The 21,280-nt window shown below is 36.0% G+C and overlaps 1 protein-coding gene across 10 annotated transcripts in view; it reads right to left on the minus strand.

The window, feature by feature from the left end:
• Positions 1 to 686: 686 nt before the first annotated feature.
• LOC126755257 (potassium voltage-gated channel subfamily KQT member 4) overlaps positions 687 to 21,280 on the minus strand; it is a 65,275-nt gene continuing 44,681 nt past the window's right edge. For 2 of the 10 annotated variants that reach the window (XM_050467688.1, XM_050467685.1), the window contains exons 2-20: positions 16,066 to 16,245; positions 15,631 to 15,765; positions 13,634 to 13,716; positions 13,335 to 13,510; positions 13,031 to 13,156; positions 12,847 to 12,957; positions 10,537 to 10,724; positions 9,870 to 9,914; positions 9,168 to 9,349; positions 8,294 to 8,380; positions 5,774 to 6,322; positions 5,039 to 5,109; positions 4,440 to 4,567; positions 4,273 to 4,369; positions 1,803 to 2,066; positions 1,437 to 1,555; positions 1,249 to 1,370; positions 974 to 1,170; positions 687 to 903 (exon numbers count right to left, since the gene is read on the minus strand). In XM_050467688.1, coding sequence (XP_050323645.1) covers positions 814 to 903; positions 974 to 1,170; positions 1,249 to 1,370; positions 1,437 to 1,555; positions 1,803 to 2,066; positions 4,273 to 4,369; positions 4,440 to 4,567; positions 5,039 to 5,109; positions 5,774 to 6,322; positions 8,294 to 8,380; positions 9,168 to 9,349; positions 9,870 to 9,914; positions 10,537 to 10,724; positions 12,847 to 12,957; positions 13,031 to 13,156; positions 13,335 to 13,510; positions 13,634 to 13,716; positions 15,631 to 15,765; positions 16,066 to 16,202 — 2,907 coding nt within the window. In that variant the 5' untranslated portion in view covers positions 16,203 to 16,245 and the 3' untranslated portion in view covers positions 687 to 813. Of the gene's footprint in view, positions 904 to 973; positions 1,171 to 1,248; positions 1,371 to 1,436; positions 1,556 to 1,802; positions 2,067 to 4,272; positions 4,370 to 4,439; positions 4,568 to 5,038; positions 5,110 to 5,773; positions 6,323 to 8,293; positions 8,381 to 9,167; positions 9,350 to 9,869; positions 9,915 to 10,536; positions 10,725 to 12,846; positions 12,958 to 13,030; positions 13,157 to 13,334; positions 13,511 to 13,633; positions 13,717 to 15,630; positions 15,766 to 16,065; positions 16,246 to 16,347; positions 16,562 to 16,662; positions 16,926 to 21,280 lie in introns of those variants that run through there. The other 8 variants (XM_050467689.1, XM_050467683.1, XM_050467684.1 and 5 more) reach the window with 8 other exon arrangements.

Below are 21,280 nucleotides of genomic sequence, written 5' to 3' on the forward strand. Positions count from 1 at the left end.
GATCCAAATTTGTAGATGACAGACGGCAGCTATGCGAGTTTGAAACTCTCATAAACAGCTCATTGTCCTTTTTATAATATTTTTAATGAAAATTGGTAGAAGATTAACATTACGGTTGTTAGCCGACCAATTTTTACCAAACCACTTTTTATTACAAAAACATATCAACACATTATTTTTAAAACTGCATCATAACATAGAAGTTTTATTGATATTATATTGAGAATTTGATAAACAGCTGTCAGGGTTGCTTGTATTTCATTCACAATAGATGAAAATTGGCCATTTTTAACAATGTTGCCAACGAAAATCTCACAAACTCCCTAAAATTTTGAGAGTTATTTTTGGATTCAGCAACGGAGTTAGCTGTGGTAACTCCTGAATTAATCCCGAAAAATGCAATTAATCTGGTTTAACGCTGCCGTCTGTCAATGCTATAAGACTACAATGTACCATTGGGCTTTAATAATAAAATTTAACTGTTTCATAACAAAGAAAAAAAGTCATATAAATGAAGTACCCCTTGTTTCTAGCAAAGAAACAGCTCACACACACTTTCAGAATAATAAACTCAATAATTTCTCTTTTCATAAACACCCATCAGACATACCAATATTTTAGCTAAATAAGTAAAACAAAGTTTTCTTTAATTAAATAATTTTATTCGTTTTAATTTCCTATTTAAATGAGTTTTAAAATTTACTTTATTAACTTTTCTAAATTTTCTTTTGTTTTAGTTAAAAAATTGTTTTTACTTAAATCTGAACACAAATGGAATAAACAAAAAAAATAAATAAATTTAATTTCTACTATTTAACCAGATTGCGGGAAAAGTAATGATGATTTTGTAGGCGTGTCCGCGGATTCATTATCTAAGTCTGTGAGATTATTTGCTGAGCTTACCTGAAATACAATAAGATAAGAAATGCATTATATATTTAAATAATATTTGTTTGTGCTTATAAGTATTTACAGGCGTAACGGAAGTAATAATAATTTTCGTATGAGATCTTTGTTGCAGCAGAGCGGTATCTTCTGCCGCCACTTCGCAGTCGAGATCAACATTAGCACCGGCATCACTGTCGATCTCCCATGAGGGGTAATGATCCATTTCGCCTTCGCAATTAAGATCCTCCTCTTCGAAGTCTTCAACCTCATCGATGAGTATAACTAGAAAAAATGTTGAAAAATAGTTTTGATTTAGATAGATAGATCATAAACTTAGAGAGTAATTCATTCGCAACTTACTTGAGTTTTCCTTTCGTAAATTCGGTTTTAGGCTACTACTTAAGGGTTCATTTAGACCAGGTATCGTTATAGCAAAATTATCTTCTTTATAAATTCCTCTATCACAAGGATTGGAGGCGGATCTGCGTGAAATTGAATATGTACAATTCTTTAACTGTAAACATTTATATTCCATGTAAATTACTCACCTTAGAGTTACACGTTTTTTTGGATTTTCTATTTCGGATATGGCATTATCACTATATAGTTTAAAAGGACTAACCGACGCCAAATCGAAGGATGGCGCAAACGCACGCCCATCGGAAACCTACAATATACAGATCGTTTATAACAGTTACAATTATTGTTATTGTTATAAATTGAATACTTAGTGCCCTTTTCTGAATGTCTGGTTTACCGAAAAAGCATGCTTGGTCGAGTTAATCAGAACTTAACTGACAGATAGTAGCTAACCAAACATTGAGAAAACGACTCCTTAAAATACTTAAGACAATTTTAATTTAGTTTTTTTTTTTTTTTTATTTATGTTTTAATTTGTATACTTTGCTGCTTACCTTATTGTCATCCCTGACCCCGATTTTCGTCGCCGAGAAGAAATCTCTTCTAGCACTGATTGTCGCATGTGTACTATTAGTATTATTACTATTACTAGGTTTATTATTGACCGCTGCCCAATCGCCCCGTTTCGAGTGATCTTCATTGTTATTATTGGAATGTTTAACTACAGGCTGTGTAGACAATGGAAGTGCTAAGAAGCGTTCACGATCCTCCATATAAGCTTTAATAAGTACATCTAATTTTTCTTCAATATCAGCGACCTAAGAATTTAAGAAATTTTTAGTTAGAAAAAATAAATATTTTGTGGTTAGTGAAAAAAAATAAAGTGTCTTTTTGTACATTTTCCTTTCAATCCTCAAAACGCTTCTATACTTTTTTCTATAGCCTCGTGGGCTTCTAAGTGTTTTAAGGGATTATATCCACTTGCGATTAAAAAAAAAAAAATTTTTACATGTACATATTGTCACCTGAAATTCAAAATAACGTAACAACATTTTCGAAAATTTACAGTGGCATGAATTAAACACGACATAAAATGGAACATGAGTGAAAAAAAATTTTGATATTGGTTAAAACTAGTTTATATCTGAGCGCAGAACCTGAAAATGTTGGACGTATGTAATATTATGTTTGTAATTTGAAGTAGTGAATCATAATCAATAAGACACTCAATTTCGAATTTTTTGATGATACGTTATTTTGCATTTCAGGTGACGATATATGTATATATTTTAAAATGTTTTCCGAAAATTTGAAGCTGATCTGGAAAACAATGGGTTATCCAAGTAGATATACTTTTTCGAATAGCCCTATTTTGACAGTTCACGCAAGGGTCGTGTCAAACTGTAATGTTCTATTTGTTCAGTTTAGTTTTACATTTCATCATGGAAAGATTTACACCTGAACTACCTTTACAAGTCATTCAACTTTATTACGAGAGCTCACGTTCTGTAAAGAATGTGTTTCGCGCGCTTTACTCAACTTATGGTTAACATAATCGGCCTGTTGAGCGTAGTATTCGCAACACCATGACCCATCTTAAGATTCAGAATTTATTATTGGCTAATATTCGACCGAATAGATCATGTTCAGCATGCAGCGACAAATATACTATATAGCAGGTGTAGTTGAAAGTGTACGCGAAGAGTCACAGCAACTCGGACTGACGTATGGAACGTCTAGGCGTATTTTACGTCGAGATCTTAAATTGAAAGCGTACCTTCCCAAGCGACAACGCCTCGCTCTATGGCCTCTTGAAAAGTTCCAAGAAGATCCGACGTTTCCGAGCCAAATTTTGTTGAGCGATGAAGCCTTCTGGCTCAATGGGTATGTAAACAAGCAAAATTACCCTACTTGGGAAGAAGAGTTTCAAGAGCTGCCATTTCATCAAAAAAAAAAACAACGTTTTGGTGTTGTTTGTAAGCCGGTGGAATTATCGGTCCATATTTCTTTAAAAATGATGCCGTTATCACGAAATGATAACCGACTATTTGCTTATAATTTCACGTTTTGGGGTTTTCGGTCCGGTCGATTGGCCACCAAGATCGTGTGATATCACACTGTTAGACTTTTTCCTGTGGGGATATATACATAAAGTCTAAAGCCTATGCAGACAATATTGCTTCGACTCAGTCCTTGGAGCAAAACATCGCTCGAGTTATTCGCCAGCCAGTTACCAGTCGAAATGTTAGAACAAATCATCGAAAATTGGATCCAACGGATGGACCATCTAAAACGTAGCCGCGGCCAACATTTGAAAGAGATAAAGATTCCTAAAAATAAATGCCAAAGAATGTTCTTTCGAATGATAGTAAACATTCTCCATTAAATTTGAAGTCTTTGTGTTTTTTTTTTTAAGTAAGGAACCTCGAATGCAATATCCTATAGTTTTGGAGATATGAGAATTGAGATTTGTAAGAATTGTTTAATGTGGTGTAACATAATCGGCTCGCAAAACACGTTTTTCTCGAAACGATGTTTCCACACTCTGTAAGGAAAATTTCTCTGAAACGGCAGGACCAACCGACTAGAAATATTTAAACGACTTTCTTAGATATAAAGTCAGGTAATCAACGAAGGAATAAGATTTTTGATACAATTTTTTATTTTTTTAAGCCAACCTGATGTGAAATTTTCGCACAAAAGACAACTTTTTTGGGAAGCCGAAGATCGGCTAAAGAATCCAGCGAAAAAATCGATTAAAGGACGTCAAATTATGTAAAGGTACATTGTTTATTAAATAAAATCCGTCTTCTAAGAATTAAAAAAACGCGTTTTTTTTATGCCCAGCTAGTGGATATAACCCCTTAATGGATTAAAATTCTAAAATATGCTTTTCTACAGCGCTCTTACGGAAAAACCCGAAGCATATTCGCTGCAGCATATGATCGCAAATATAACAAAAAATTTATGTGTGTGGTCACCTGAGATTTTTTATCCACCTTCTATTTAAAGCTTGTTTCTTACCTGTCGCTCTACTTTGACTACTCGCGAAGCTAAACTAATTTTAGAAGCGTAAACATCTTTTGATTTTGATCCTTGCTTGCCAAGGATTTGGTCGAGTCTAAAAATTTCCAAAAAAAACAGTTTTAATTATATAAAATAAATAAAAATTTTATATTTTTTTCCGTTACCTTGCATGTACATTTTTGACCCGACTTAGCAGGTCCACGTGACCTGCTGCATATTGTTCCATCACATCTTTAACGTCATACGGCTTGAGAGCTTCTTTGAATTTGCGCCGAGCCACAAAGTATTTCAGCTGCGAAAGTAAAAGTGATTTTAGTTGTTTAAAAGCGATCTCAACACGTAGATTCATATAAATATTCATAAAATGCATCTAAATGCTTCTGGAGCGTGTGCTTTCTTGCGTAGGATCATAAAAACCGCAGATATCAATGCTAGGAGGTGCTCTAACGAAACTTGAAATTCAAGCAACAGAACGGAAGAGAAACCGAGGAACTTAAAAGAAACGTTTGCGCATTTGGTATTTTTTGTCTTTGCTTTGGTTTTGGTCTCTTATGGGATGATGATGCTTCCGAGTGCATTGGATTTTTTGTATCGACTTTTTGCTCCTGACCCACATGGACTAAGTGCACTATCAGACCCGCTTTTTATTATTTAATGCTCTTGTACCAATTAACTGGTTATCATTGGAGCTTAACTGTACAGTATTTCATTACCCTTCGTAATTGAGTACACGCTGTGAATGTGTTTACTCTGCGTTGCTTACCTTTCTGATGAATCGTATGGCCGTCTTATGTTGGCTCGTCAATTGCGTATATCGCGGCTCCTCGTCTTCATCTGCATACAGAGAAAAAATGGCAGAAAAGAAGAAAATAAAAATAGTATGTACACATTTACGAAAATAAATTGATCACAATTTTACGGCCACACAAATCAAATATTGTACAACAACAATGAAATTTACAATTACGAGTATAGAGTAAGTAGAGTAAATATGTAATGAGAGTTCCTATGGCATAATTAGTTAGGCACGAGTATGTGGGCAAATAGTTTAGTAATAATATATGTGGGGGTGTAGTAAGATTACTGACGAATTCAACTAAACATAGTAGCTAAATGATGGAGACATATTTTACGCCGAGTATGCACTAACGAGGGCAAGATCAGTCTGCATTGAGAATACCGAAACATCAAATACAGTTACAACAAAGGTAGCAGTCCAAAAGTTCTCTATTTGTTAAAAAAATAGGAAAATCTTTGGAAAACTAATAATATTCGACTTATTACAACACACACTAAATAATATTCGTTTTATTTTCGTAGACACTTTCGGGTATAACATTTGGGTTCTAGCATGGTTTCTACACAGCTTGTATACTGTAGTGGGCACAAATTTCGTTTCAGAAACGGTTTTGTCCACATTAGCTATACATACTATTTGCTTGAGTACAGCAATTTCGACTACAAAGGGTATCCATAAGGTTACTACACGAGTACCCACTCTCTGTGCATCCAGCACGCCTACGTGCAACACCTTCGACACCGCCGCCGCTGCCACCAATGGTCAAACCACCGAAGCGACATCGTCCCTCACGCACGCTATTGCCGCGCTTGTCATGCACGCTGGCCAGTAGGCGTGGCTCGAGGTATTGCGCCCGATTGTAAAGTTCACTATCACGCGTCTCGTCGCAGGTCGATGTTTGAGGCAGTGAAAAATTCGAACCGAAGAAGTCGCCCTGCATGAAGCCGCAAAGTATCACAGGTACTGGAGAGGGGCTATTGCTCGCATTATTCGCCACTATTTCGTTCTTATTCGGCGGTAGCGGTTGCACGCTTGAGACTTTATTATTACTGAGGACTGACGAACAGAGATTCCTGAAGGAATTTGGTTTTTGTTGTGTTGTTGTGGCACATGGTGTTTTGGCGTGCGTTTGCGTCGTTTGTTGTGGTTGTTGCTTGTTGTTGTCCGTTGTTGTATTCCTACAAAAACTTCCAAGAGAAATAGAGCTGAACTTCTGCTGATAATCGATTAGTCGAGGTTTGGGATTTGCTATGTGTAAAACGAAAATAAGTGTTTGGAGAACATTTACATACAGACAATAAAAATATCACATCATTAGAGAGAGAGCTAGCATATGTATGGTGTACTAGCAAACTCTAGCGACTTCAAATTCAACTAGCTGGGGAGGTATAAGGGTTTTCGGAGGATTATCAATATGATCGCGTCAGTTGATTATCTCAAGCCTCTACATCGATGACTTTGCAAAGGATTTTAAAGTACATATCTTAAAGGTGCTAATGAGAATGAAAAACACATACATACATATATGTAAATAGCTACATACTGTACTAGCCTGGCGTTAGAATACTAAAGGAAGTAAATATCATTACTGGCACTGTAGTAAATATGGTAGAGAACAGAGAACCGCCAGCAAGGCGAAATATGCCACTTAAAAGAAAGATCCAATCTGCCATTTCTGTAGATTCTCTTATTATCGTACGGGTACTGGTTTATTTATGTACAGGATTTGTCCGAAATGTAATACCAATCGTTATAATTCTTTAAAAACATTCAAAACAGGCTCCTTCTGCGTCGATGCAACATTGCCAACGCGATTTCCAAGCATTCAAGGCGTCATGGAAGGCTTTCTCCGGAAGTGCATGCTGCTTGGATCCCCTCTGTCATTTCAAAATGCTTGCCTTTCATCGGACTTTTCTGGCAAGGAAACAAAAAGTCCGAAGGTGTCACATCTGGACTGTAGAGCGGTTGCGGAAGCATTGGGATGCCGGCCTTGGTTAGATAGCTGTTCACAAGAAAGGCGGTGTGGGCCGGGGCGTTGTCGTGGTGCAACCAATCGGCTGCGATGTTTTGTTGAATCAAATCATGGTGGACGATGCCTTTAATGTCAAAAAAGACAATGAGTATCGTTTTCACTTTGGATTTGCTCATTCTCAGTCTTCAGCAGCGAAATTTTCCCGGCCCTCCAGAAAGGCCTGGTGGCACCGAAACACACTACTTCTTGCTAAAGTAACATCTGGCTAAGTCTGCTTGATCATATCAAACGACTCTGTCGCAGATTTACCGAGTTTCACTCAGAACTTAATCGCGTACCTCTGCTCTAACGAACGATCTCAACCAAATACAATCGTTGCGCGCACGCTCCGAAGAAAATCAGTCCCTTTACTTTTCGGACAAACCCTGTAAGAGATATCGACTAAAAGTCGGTTAGCATAGAGAAAACCGCTGCCAGGGTTGATTATAGTAAATTCTTGTAGAAAAAATCTGCGAAAGGTTCTTGCAGAGCGCCGAGCGAACCCTGAGAACTGCGGGCCCGGGAGGAACTCGATCTACCAGCCTATCTCCTTCACTGTTCATACAAATACGATATAAAATGCTATGTGGTTCTAGCGGCCCATAAGATAACGAAAATAGAAGAATAAACAAGTTTAAAGAAAGCTAAACATTATTCACAACAAAAAAAAAATGTGGAAATAATATATATGTATGTATGTATGTATGTAGTTAGTGAATTGGAAATAGAAGTACTTGTATAACATAACTTTGAATGTATATTGGCTTTGTAAGAAAACATCAAAACACAAAACTAAAACATATACAAAGTAAATGTAACACATAAGAGGCAAAATTATTAAGAGGACTACATTATGAGCAACAGACAATGTATTATGATTATATTTCGAACAATATCAAATTGTCAAAGCCAAGTCAACTATATGGCACTGTGCTAACGAGTACTTATGTCAAGCTTTTCAAAAAAGGAAAATTATTTACGGCCAAAAGTCTACCATGATTTTCCTGTAAAGAATTATGTATGCAAATGTAAATTATTCCCATGCACCCTGTATAATATTACTGAATTCAACTATTTTTATTAATTAATATATTATTATTATTATTATAATTATTATTTATTGTTTATTGTTTTTTTGGTTAGAAGTGATTACAACTAGACGACAACATCCAATGCAATGACGTGAAATTGACAACAACTGCACTTACCATCGGAATTCTTTTTCAAAACACTTGTTTCTACCACCGAATCTTCACTAAAACAGGGATCTAAAGTTTTGCCATTTTGTATTATTTCTGGAAATGTACAGAAGAAGGCAGCAGAAAGTAATAAAAAAATACAACAAAAAGTACTGTGGAACAAAGTGGCACCAAATAAGTAACTTGAATTTAGAAAACCATAAACAAAGTACAAAATTAAAAAAAAAAGAAAAAAAGTCACTTTATTTACTTAATTTTTTTCATAACAATAACAACAACAACATTAATGAATTAATTAACGTTAGTGACACGAGTGCATACGAATTAACGAAAACTACAGTTACAATTGTGTCGTAACAATAATTGAGGGAGTGAGTTGAAATGCTGCAAAACCCGCACTGCTGTTGCAACCCTGCGTAACTGACAAAATTAAAATTTTTTTGCCAACATATTAGTTACGTATTTGTTTTAAAATTATCACAGACTTGAAAATTTGCAAACTTAAATTTTTGAAACGAAATATCGAAGAAAAAAAACGATAGCGACTAGTTTGTAAAAAACACGATTGGTACTCGTAAGTAATGTGAGTAATGAAAATGTAATGAAAGTGTGCCGAAACCACTAAGTACTTATTAGTAACCATTATGCTTCCTTGTGGTGTTTCGTAATAATTTAGTTAGTAGTGATTTGCTTGGTGAATTTATGTACGAACTCTTAAGATGATGCGTCCACATTTTGGCCGTTATGAGTTTTTGAAATTAGTTTCTCTGATGAATATGACATATGTATGTATGTTTTAATTGCTGTTGTTTTGGTGGTGCAAGCAAGGTGTGTGTCTTACATACGTTTGGATTAGTGGCTTTTGTTGGCAACTGAAACATACCCAAATTCTCCACAGATGTATTAATCTCTCGCATTGTACGCGTGTATTTGGTGATCTTTGACGGGCCTTGCGGTATAATGGTGTTTAGCTCGCGCGGTGGCATATTCTGGCTGCGGTGCCGCCTTATGGTTGGGAGACGCGTTACGAATGAGGCATTGTGCTTAAAGCTAGATGAAGCTCGTCTAAATTGATAGAAAAATATACATACATACATACATACGTACATAGAATCGGAAGTAGGTAGGCGCTACATACATACATACATAAAGTAGTAGTTTTGTATGATTTTAGAGTGAGTTATTAGTAACACTGACATTGTTACACGGGACTACACTAGTGACTACAAAGTATACAAATTTTTTATATTTTTTTATTTTTTATCAAATTGTTATGTTTTGTATGTTCACTTATTGACATTAGGCGTACACATTGAGACATGTTTGTATATTTGTTTTATTGAAAATATGCTTGAAACTGCTATGGACTAGCGAAATATGTTTGTATGTATTACATAAAGTTCTAAGGCACCTTAGCAAGTACATAAGTGTACATGTGTTATGGGGGTCTTGAGCAATTGGGTTGTGGGTTCTATGGCACTTATGTATGTAGCTCTAAGAGTTCGTGTTTAAGTGTTTGCTGATTTTGGTGTACATACGAGGTTTGGTGTGTATATATGTAGTAGATATTCAATATTTTTTTTACCTATATTCACTTAAATTCTTAAATAATCTATCCCAATATTCAGAACTGTAAAAACAAAATAGATATAAAAATATATATACACAGTTGTAGTTATTTGTTGTAACCCATTGGAGAGAAAACTTAATGCCAAACAAATCAATAAAAGTTTTGTGTAATTAAATTTGTAACATATTTAACATTTTTTTCGATCAAATGTCGTTTGTACGTATTTCAGTTCAGTGTAAACGTGCTGTAAGTGTTTTTGCGTACAGTGGTGTGTGGAAAAATTGCTGCGCACAAGTGAAGCGTTTCGGTGGTTGTGTTGTTGTGCTGCCTTGGCTGTGCGCTAACGGTGTAAGGTGAAAACGTGTTTCTGGTGCCGTAGAACGCATTTGAATTTGCGCTTTTGTGTGTTGAGGGAACGCTTTAGAGTGTGCGCCAAATAGAGTTATTACGTAGGTATAGGTATATTTTCGCCAGCAATACTACAATTAGGTTTCCATTTTGACTAGGAAAGTGGAAAGTATGTTGACAGTTTCTAAAGCGGTTAAGCGACAGTCTGGAGCATGCCCACATAAATGCACTCACTAGTTAATCTAAGCCTAAAAAGCTGTTTTTCTATTTTTTTTTTTTTTTTTGGAAAACTTGCTAGTTTTTGCTTATATATAAGTTTGTGTTGTTTACTTACGAGGTGGGCGGACTTGGTAAAGGCACTTCGTGTACTTTCCAGGTGGCGATCGATATTGAATGTTCGTCCGCGGCGTAACAACGCCAAACGGCCTGTATGAGCGTGGCGGCCGGCTGCCGTCGCCGTATCATGTGCTTTTGCCGTTGCTGCTGCTGCACTTTCAAGGCGAAACCGCTGCCAAGAATGCCCTAAAAATACATACACAGTACAATATAACATATAGTATGTATGTGCGTATACAAAAAAGTGTGTTACATGGGGCACATGTGTAAATTGACGGACGCACAAAATCGCTAAAGATATTTGTGCTTGTAAAATGCTCAAACTAAATCTTCAAGTACACACATAAAATATTTTTTAATGATAAGGGCAGCAAACCGATGCTGCCGCACAATGTCAAGTGTACGCTTGTAATTGTTTTATATGTAAAGTCTGCGGCGTAAAATTTGAATGAGCATAGAGTTATTTAGAAATTAGAATCGATTTCATTTGGTGATGAACTTTTGCATGAATTCTAGTTTCGTGAAATATTGACTTCATTTAGAATAAAAGTTTTAATAATTGTCGGAGTAATTTGAGATCTGATAGAACTTTAATGAAATATTTTATTAGTCAAAATTTGCTATTATACCCTAAATAGGGTATATCGTCACGCAGTTTGTAACATCCAGAAGGAAACGTTGTAAAAGCGATCATCGTGATGGGGTGGGACGATATACTAATGTGGGCTAGAAATAGTAAGACTTTTCAATTTAAATTTTGCGCGAAAAGCCGTTCGTCGAAATATTTCTTTTTATGTTGGTATGACTGTCAGTGACATCTGTGTCAAATGTCACATCAAAATAATCATTAGTGTTTAGTATACGCTTCCCTTTCTGAAGTACATGAAGTGCATTCGGCGATTTTTACGATGTTCCATTAAATTTTGTGTGCGGATTCAAATTTTTGGTGCCGAAACGTTCAGAATGTTGAAAAAGGCTCTCGATGAAAATTGTTTGTTGCGAGCAAGTGTTTTTGATTGGTAAAAATTATTCAAAGAGGGTCGAGAACGCGTTGACGACGACCCACATCCGGGACGGCCATCAACATCCGCTGATGATCAAAACGTCATTAAAGTAAAGAAATTGGTGCTGGAGAATAGGCCATTAACAGCCAAAGATTTTACTGGCATCGTTGAAATTTCAGAAGGATCAGTGGCAACCATTTTGAAAGATCATTTAGGCCTAAGAAAAGTGAAAGCACGATTAGTTCCAAAATCACACAATTTTTACGAAAAAACAGCGTCGCGTTAACGTCCGCGAAAAAACACTTTCCGACTACCAGGATGCCATGAAATGTAGTATTGCTGGCGCTGAGTCTTGGATTAATGTTTACGACCCGGAAACTGACGATCACTCGGCCGAATATGGTGGCAAAGGTGAGCCGAAGCCGAAAAAACGTCAAAGCAGGTCAAAAATCAAGGTTATGTTGATAGGTTTTTTCCATTATTGAGGTGTGGTACAATCCGAATTCTTCCGACCGACCAAACTGTCAACATGGAATACCATTTAAGTATTATGTGTTGCTTGCGCGAAACAATTCGTAAAAAGGGCCGGAATTATGGGCCGAAAATTCTTGATTTTCTCATCACTATAATGCACCGTCGTATACTGAATTGATTCTTCGTCAGTTTTTCGCCAAATTTCAATATCTTGCCGCAACCATCATATGCGCCCGATTTAGCTCCGTTATTTAAAAAAAAATGTTAGCACGTATTAGAGCCAAAGTGATTACTTTGAGGTGAGCGACATAGATTTTGAAGAATAAATTAAAAATTTTAAAATTACGAATAAAGTCTTACTATTTATTGCTCATAGTAGTATCCATGTCCGTCTGTATATACATATGTACGTGCTCAAGGCACTAAGTTTTTGAGATATCAATCTTAAATCGTGTATATGTTGTTTTCTCTTGAAGAAGCTGCTTTTTTGCCGGAATCGCCGATATTGGACCACGATAGCATATTGCTTCATACAAAATGAACGATAAAAATCACTATAGACACCCTTTTATACATTTTTATGCTTTAAGCAATGAGTCTTATTTTTATCCTTAAATTCTAAAGCTTGAGCTAATTTTTTGATTTCTGTATGAGAGAGACGACTTTTTAACTTTAAATTACATGATCTTGCTGTTAGACACAGTTCAAAAATTTGAAGTAACATTTTTTACTAAGTTTTCGCAAGTTATAAAACTTTTTCTACGTAAGAAATAAATATTTGAGGGTTTTGACATACCGATTTAAAAATATACATATTCTATTGGACTTACCGCTGGCAATGCAAAGAACGAAATGCCCAATAACGCGCAGAAGGACGCAATTAATTTGCCCTGCCACGTTTCGGGCACCATATCACCATAGCCCACTGTACACAGAGTGATCTTAAGTAAAGAAATATTTATATTTAGCATAAAGGTGTTAAATTATATGCGAAAAGAGTATAATTTTACTTACTACACCCCACCATAACGCCTGTGCGAAGTTACTAAATTTTTTATTGACATCCTTTTCCATTAAATAAACGAGGAATGATGCAAATATTAGTCCTAAGAAACCTATGTACATTGTCGTTATGAGTTCCTGCGAAATAGCGTGGAAATAGAAGAAATGTTATTAATATGAAATGGTTTAAAAAATTATTATATTTTTATGCTCTGTGTAGAATAATCCATTTATTAAAAATGGTGTATTTTTCATTAAAATTTCGCAAATTTTTCAAATGCACTATTTAATCGTCAATAAATTGTAAATATTTCACCTGTCTGTGTGCGTAAACGACGCTGCCCAGCAACTTCCACGTGCCGCCACGACGATCCATGCGCACCATGCGCAGTATTTGAAAGAAGCGCAGCCCCCGAAGTGCACTTGTTGCGAACACCTGACCCGAGGTGCCCATGCCCAACACCACCGACGAGGCGGCTATTGTTATAATATCTGCAAAGTGGAAAAAAAAAAAAACGAAAAAAAAAACACACACAAACAAAAAGGATATGAATTAATTAACGGTTTTTTCATGCGTTGGCTTAATTTAGTTGACGCGGTTGGTGTTTGACTTGCCTATAATACAAAAGGGTCGTTTCACGAATTTCAGACGTCCCACACATCCTTGATAACGTGAACGGCAGCCGGATGACCACAGTCTGTGCATTGTTGTTGTTGTTGTTGTGTATGCGTTGATGTTTACGGGAACGGTCGGGAAGCATATCGGACAAATGAAAAGGAAGAAGACGAAATAAACATGAACAAAATGCGCGTGGTGTCTAGCAGAAAGCAATTATAGTAATTAGTTTTAGCATTTTTGTTGTATTTGCATTTTTGTTGTAGAAAAACATATATTTTCATATTTATAAGGATTTGTAGGTACCGGAAACACCCACTTGTAAGGTGGGTGCAGTTTAACAGTACTTTCAACAGCTAATGCGAATTAGTGTTGCTTTTGTTTTTGTTGTAATTTTATACAACTGCACTCGGCGTGTAATCGATCTTCACCAACACATCCTTTACTGGAGGACACACCTGTGGAAGGCACTCATGTTCATCATAAGCGTTGATAAGCACAACTTACGTGGAGCTTAAGCAAATTAATTTGAGCGTGACGCTTAGGAAGAAAGTTTTTATTTCATTTTAATAGAATAAGCCAATTGGGTCAAGGTTAAACACGGACGCGCTAAGTTCGTCCTCAAGAGAATATCACATTCCTTAACTTATTACAGAAATAAATGTGTGCTTTGCATCTATTCCAAATGTGGTTATATCCATTATAAGTGGTGCTCAGTAACCTAATTTAGTTGGCCAGGCCTCACAAGCGAAAAATGTTCACTTAATCCCCCACCTTCTTCTTTACTGACGTAGAGACCGCTCACGCGGTTATAGCCGAGTTAATAACAGCGCGCCAGTCGTTTCTTCTTTTTGCAATTCTACACCTGGTCCTTCCAACAGAGTGGAGGTCTTCCTCTGCTTCTCCTGGCGGGTACTGAAACGAATACTTTCAGAGCTGAAGTGCTTTCCTCCATTCGGACGATGTGACCTAGCCTACTATGTCAACATCGTAGTATAACTCATACAGCTCATCGTTCCATCGAATGCAATATTCGCCGTGGCCAACGCGCAAAGGACCTTAAATCTTCTGCAGAAACTTTCTCTCGAAAACTCGTAATGCCGAGTCATGAGATGTTGTCTTCGTCCATGCCTCTGCACCATATAACATGACGGGTATAATGAGTGACTTATAGAGTTTTGTTTTTGTTCGTCGAGAGAGGACTTTACTTCTCAATTGCCTACTTAGTCCGAAGTAGCACCTGTTGGCAAGATGTATTTTGTGTTGGATTTCGATTCTGACGTTGTTGTTGGTGTTAATACTGGTTAGAAGATAGACGAAATTATCTACGACTGCGAAGTTATGACTATGAAGCTATTACATCTTTCTGCTATATGGTGCAGAGGAAAGGACGATGACAACATTAGATTCTGAGCGGTTTCCACGCCAGTAAAGAAGAAGATATGTTATTCGAAAAAAAAAGTGAAAATTTTTAAAAACCTACACGAATATAATTTTAGATCCTCATAACGGAAAATGAGGTTCCCAATTAAACTTGGAACTGCTAATGATTTGTTGTAGAGTTAAAAAGTAGGGTGGATATAAGAACGGTGTTTTATAAAAGCTTTTATCATATTATATCATATGTGGAAAAGTTGGACTATTTTAGGGCAGCTTAATGAGATATATGTATTATGGAGTTTTTGATAAATAAAAAGACAGTTCTCACGAGACAGGTAATTTAAGTTTAAACTTGGTGAAGGCAAAAATTAAGATAGACTGACACTATAGTATAGAGTAACTATGTTATAGTTTGAAATAAGGTTAGAAGACTTGACTTTAACTTCGAGTGCTAATTTATTTATAACTATTAAGTTGGATCAGTGGTGCAACTTTTATTATAATAAGCTATTTTTAGTAAACACCAACAAATGTTTCACACTCAATACTTAGCTGCTGCTGGCGATGTTCAATATATATAATTTCTTGTAAATTTTCATTAAAAATAATGACTCACCTGAAACAGAACTCCATCGAAAACCATATTACTACTAATATCTCCATACGAAATAGTATATAAATTGCATCTTTCTCGTACTCTTCGATCGTGGAGAAGACGCTTAAAGCTAAGCAAGTGAATACCATAAAAAACCTATGAACAGAGAGAAGATAAAAAATACGATTTTATATGAAATTACTTTATGGACTTGCGCAACGTTATGCGGTCTATTTGCACAGTACTCATATAAGCACTTGTGGTATATGTACATACATATGTACGATGTGCGAGTATATAAGTTTTTCATTGATATAGGAATAAAATTTCATGAACGGCATAGCGTAATTTATTCAAAGCATGACGCTTGCCAAGGAAAATGCCAACCAAAAAAATATAATGAAATGCAATAAAATGAACAAAATAATGATTGAATTGAATTATGACAATACTTACACCATGATGTGATACAAAACTGCAGGCAGGCCGCGCGGTCGCTCTAAAAAATTATATACACGACTTTGTAACCGCCTATAACGGGCGTCACGGCGTGTGCCGCGATTGTAGGTCAGCGGCTTCCCTATGAGTGACATTCGCGGTCGAAGATGTCCGTTTGCTGGATTGGACTTACATGATCTGCAAAATACCCAAGAATTAGAACGAAGTCAATCAATTAACCGTTATTGAGGATATAGCATTTATGGATAAGGTATGCGCTTCGTCATTCAACATTCATACAAATCCTTAGAGTATCCTTTGAAGAGCTTTGCTTGGTTCCAATGAAAGCGTTTCTCATAGAAAATGATCATCTCATTGTCGGGATCCATGTCGCATCACTGCTTCTTTTGATTACTCTTCCCTAAGTTAGATTATTTCTCGAACTATACAACAACAAGTGTAAAACGATCCCTGCTGAATATACCCGCACTGCGCTGAATGCAACACCGACGCATTTGACAGTCTGTGCGCGACTTGAAAGCTACGCTTTTCGCTGAGCCAAGCTCGGCTCATTTAGCTACTCAGAATACATCACATTATTTGACAGTTATTTACCTTAAAATGCAAGTGTTAAACGGCGAGTAAATTCAAATCGGCCGTAAAGCAAATAAGCCCAATTTGAAAGGCACCCAAAACGAAAACAAAAATACACACAAAACCCGCAATTGTTGGTATATTTTTTCGTTTTTTGTTTAATGTAAGGCGAAGTGTTTGCACTAGTAGACTTTTGCCAAATTGTTGCTGGAGCTCATTAGTCACGCACCTCATCAGCTTGTGTCGTCCGTACGCGACTAACCGCTTGGGAATAGTAATTTTTCGTATCTAATGGAACATGCAAATTTAAGTTTACAACTCAATTAACACCTTCGAGCTGGAAAATGACGAGGTCGTCGGGGAATGACGCTCACTGTGCTTGCTTTTACTCTTACAAAAGTACCGAAGTTGTTGTTTGTGCGAGAAGGCGCGTTAGCGTGAAGATAAGATTCGGTTGAATTTTTGCTTAGATAAGCAAGAAGCGAGAAGAAATAGAAACTGTGATCATTACAAATGTGTTTTCATATGCGTAGTATAATTTGGTGCAACTAATATTTACTTAAAGTCAATAAGTGAATTTGACAGAGTTGCCAAGAGTTTGGTTTTGAAAAATACCACAAGTGGGTCAAATCATCAGTATACATATGAATCAAAACGCTGATCTATACACATACATTTGTATTTTAGACAGGATTTGTTCGGAAAGCAATAACACTGAGTTCCTTCCGCCGTGACTGTACTTCGGAGCGAGCGCGCACCGACTGCATTCAATACAGGCCGTTCCTAACTAATGAACGAGCGGCTGGTCAGTTGTCTCCGAGCACATTTCCGCGCGACATGTTTCTGTAAGTGATGTAAGCCGAAAATGCAGCGTTCGTTTTACCAGAAGTACGCGATTAAACTCTGTGTGAAACTCGGTAAATCTGCGACAGAGACGTTTGATATGATCAAGCAGGCTTAGCCAAATGTTGCTTTAGCAAGAAGTGGTGATTTCGGTGGTACCACGCCTTTTTGGAGGGCTGGGAAGAGGTTGCTGATGAAGACCGTGTTGAGAGACCTGCGACTTTGACAAGCACCGACAATGTGACTCGTGTGCACAAAGTTTTGAACTCAGCCCGTCGGCTAAGTATTTGTCAAACCGTCAATGCCAAGTTTTACGTGGAAGTCCTCAAGAGACTCAAACGATGGGTCAATCGGGTCCGGCAAGACATCGCAGCACACCGCCTTTTTTTGTGAACAGCTACATAACCAAGGCCGGCATCACAACGCTTCCGCAGCCGCCCTACAGTCCAGATGTAGCTCCCCCGTATTTTTTTCTTTCCTAATCTGAAAAGGCCGATGAAAGACATGCATTTTGAGACGACAGGGGGATCCAAGCAGCATGCACCCCGGCTATTCCGGAGAATGTCTTTCGTGACGTCTTCAATGTTTAGAAATCGGGCAGGCAGCGCTGCATCGACGCAGAAGGAGCCTTTTTTGAAAGTTTTTAAAGAATTGTAACGATTTTTTGTATTTTGTATTTTCATTGGCTTCTTATATTCGCTTAATACTCAATAGATATTCAAATTATTCCAAAAAGAAGATCAGATTGAAACATGGCAACTCTGCGTTTCTTATTGTTATTTCTCTATTTGTTAATATGTAAATACTTGGGGCTAACAGACAATTTGTTAATTATGTATTATTTAGGATTTCCATCAAATTTATTTGGCCGCTTATGTTTTCTCTTTTCACAAGCAGCTGTTAATTTTTATCCCTCTTTCTAATTGATGTTAATCTTTTTAGTTTTACGATAAGTGAATCGTAATAACAGAGATATAATTATTTACACATTAGCTATATATTAATAACTGTAATATATTCTAAAGGTGAATTCAATTAAACACGAAATATCTATTTCTCTACGGTTTGATAGCATATTTAGAGGAAGCACTTTCAGGAGGACATACCCGTTACTATTTAAGAAACAGCTAATAATTGTGTAGGGTGTTTATTTAGAGATCTTGAAATTCTGAAATAAAGGTTGTAAAATCGGATATCAAATTAACCACATCTGATTGACATTTAAGATCTGAAGAATTACAAACCGGTTTGGTGTGCATGTCAATGGCTGTGTTGGTTTACGCGGTGGTTACTAACTGGCACTCAATATACCCTTCAAAGGTACATTTCTTATAACATAAAGGAGTATGACAAGAGCTTTATATTGTATTTGATCGGTTAGTCATCTATATGATATAACAGTCTGATTCAAACAATATATTTGCGGAGCTTGTAGCCCAGCCTTTACAATAGTTTATGTCAAATTTCAGATGTTTGTGAAAAAAACCAAACAAGAACTCAATTTTAGTCCGTCAGTTTATATGGCAACTATATCCTTTAATAGTCAGATATCAGTTATTTTGACAAATGAGCAGCTCCTTGAGGAGAAAAAGGCATGAGAAAAATTGCAGATCAATAACTAAGGCGCTACTTCTGTTACATACTGTAAAGGGCCTCCGAGGTTACCTTCTGACTGGCTTAACAAACTTCGTGGCAAACTCAATATACCATGTGAAGGGTATAAAAATACCTTTTTACTAAGTTTGCACAAAATATCAAAGCAAAACAAGCAACTGCATTGAATTCAACATTATTTGTGGTCATTGAAATACTAATAATCGTAAAATAAAAATTACGCATACAACAATCAGATCATCGTATGCGTACCACATTACTATGCTCACAATGAAGAAGCGCATTGCCATAAAAACGCGGCTTCAATGAACGTGCCAGCTCTATTTCACACATTCATAAGTTTATATGTATGTGTCTAATTAGCTTTCAATTCCCGGTAGGAATGCAGAGCTTAGATAACTAGAATTTTAAAATGTGTGAGAGTAGTTTTCTAAGGTGGAGCGATTCTAATTTGAATATTGTTTAAAACAAAAAAATTTAAGATGTCGTCAAAAGTGATAATAATAGGAGAAGATGAAAAGATAATAATTAAAGTAAAAGTAAAATAAAATAGTATATATGTATATATATATAATAAAAAAATGTAATAAAAAAACATATTAAAAAAAAATTATTCAACCCTATGCTCACCTTTGGTAAAATTTCGAAAAAAATTCTTTATATATATGTATATTTCGATAGTAAAAAGAAAATAATACTAAAAGTTTAAATTAATATTTTTTGAGTTACAGGTGTCTACGAGTGTATCCGCTCTCTTCAATAAGTTTGTTATAGTTTATTTTTCGAATTTGCTGCAGTACTTAGTTAAGTTTTTTGATCTATTCAACTACCGAATTTAGCAGCCAAAAAATTACCAAAATGTTGAATAAAATTCAACTTTTTTTAAACCCCACCATTTTGTCAATTCCTGATTTCTTTTCAATCGTAGATCATTGTACGAATAATATTTTCAAGAGAATGCTTCAAAAGATGCATTTTTATTGTTTTATTTAATTATAAAACATCTCTGGAATTTTGTCCTAAATCTTCAAGTTGATCCGATTAATAGTTTCGGAGGTACAGCCTTGAGAACTTGTGCGCTCGAGGCTAGCTAGAGGCTAAGTGCGTCGTCTTTAAACGCGTTTTTTCGAAACTGTGGTTTTGAAGCCGGTTGGCAAGATTTCTCGAGAATCACTCAACCGATCTTCATGAAATTTTACACAGGTCTTTGAGATAAAACTCTTAAAGACTTGGACAAAAGTTTTATTTGAAAAAAATGTCGCGAAATTTTCATTGAAATTTTAATTTTTTTGTAAAAATGTCTGCCAAAATCCAATTTTCAGTTTTTTTCCTTCGTCCAAGTTTTAAGTTGAGGTTTTAACTAAAACACGTACCTTTTTCTCGAAACCGAAACTGAGTTTTCAAAGCCGGTTATCAAGATTGCTTGCGAACTACTAAATTGATCTTAATTAAATTCTACACAGGTCTTCGATATAAAATTTACGTGGTCTTGGGCAAAGGGCTTTTTTGTTCAATTACAGGCATTAAAAAAAAGCGTCGACAAATTTTCACGAACATTTGCATTTTTTTTGTAAAAACGTGTGCCCAAAATACAATTATCACTTTTTTTGTTTTTTCTTTCGTCCAATACCTGGTATTTTTTTCTTTTTACTTTGGATGATTCTATAAGTAGTTCTGCTGTCAACGCGGAGGCACCTTTTTTCCCAGCGAGTGCTAGAAATGGCGTCGTAATAACCGAGTTTTTAAAATATTACAAACTCTTTGTAAAATATGTTTCTTTGGGATAATAAAAATAATTTTAAAAAAATATTTAGTTTTTTACATGAAAAAAAGTTAAAATCAAACCGTTTTTTGCTAGAAGAAAACCATGTAAAAACTTAATGTAGTATTTTTTCTTAACAAAAATTATCCTTTTTAGACTGTGCCACTGTGTGTGCTTCTTGAACAAGACAATATTGTTATATACTTACAATATTTTATTTCGGTAGATAAATCGCAGCCCTCTTCAAACCATCTTATTGACCTCAGCTGTAGCTTGTAAATTTTCCTACAGGGTTGATTCTAACAATTATGAAGCTAATGTGCTAAGTTCGACATTGATTGAAAACTATTACACATGTTGCGCAATATATTACAAAAAGTGCATATTATATTGGTTGGAATAGCACTTGTTCTTGCAACG

This window comes from Bactrocera neohumeralis, chromosome 4, assembly GCF_024586455.1.
Source record: "Bactrocera neohumeralis isolate Rockhampton chromosome 4, APGP_CSIRO_Bneo_wtdbg2-racon-allhic-juicebox.fasta_v2, whole genome shotgun sequence".
Taxonomy (NCBI): Eukaryota; Metazoa; Arthropoda; class Insecta; order Diptera; family Tephritidae; genus Bactrocera; species Bactrocera neohumeralis.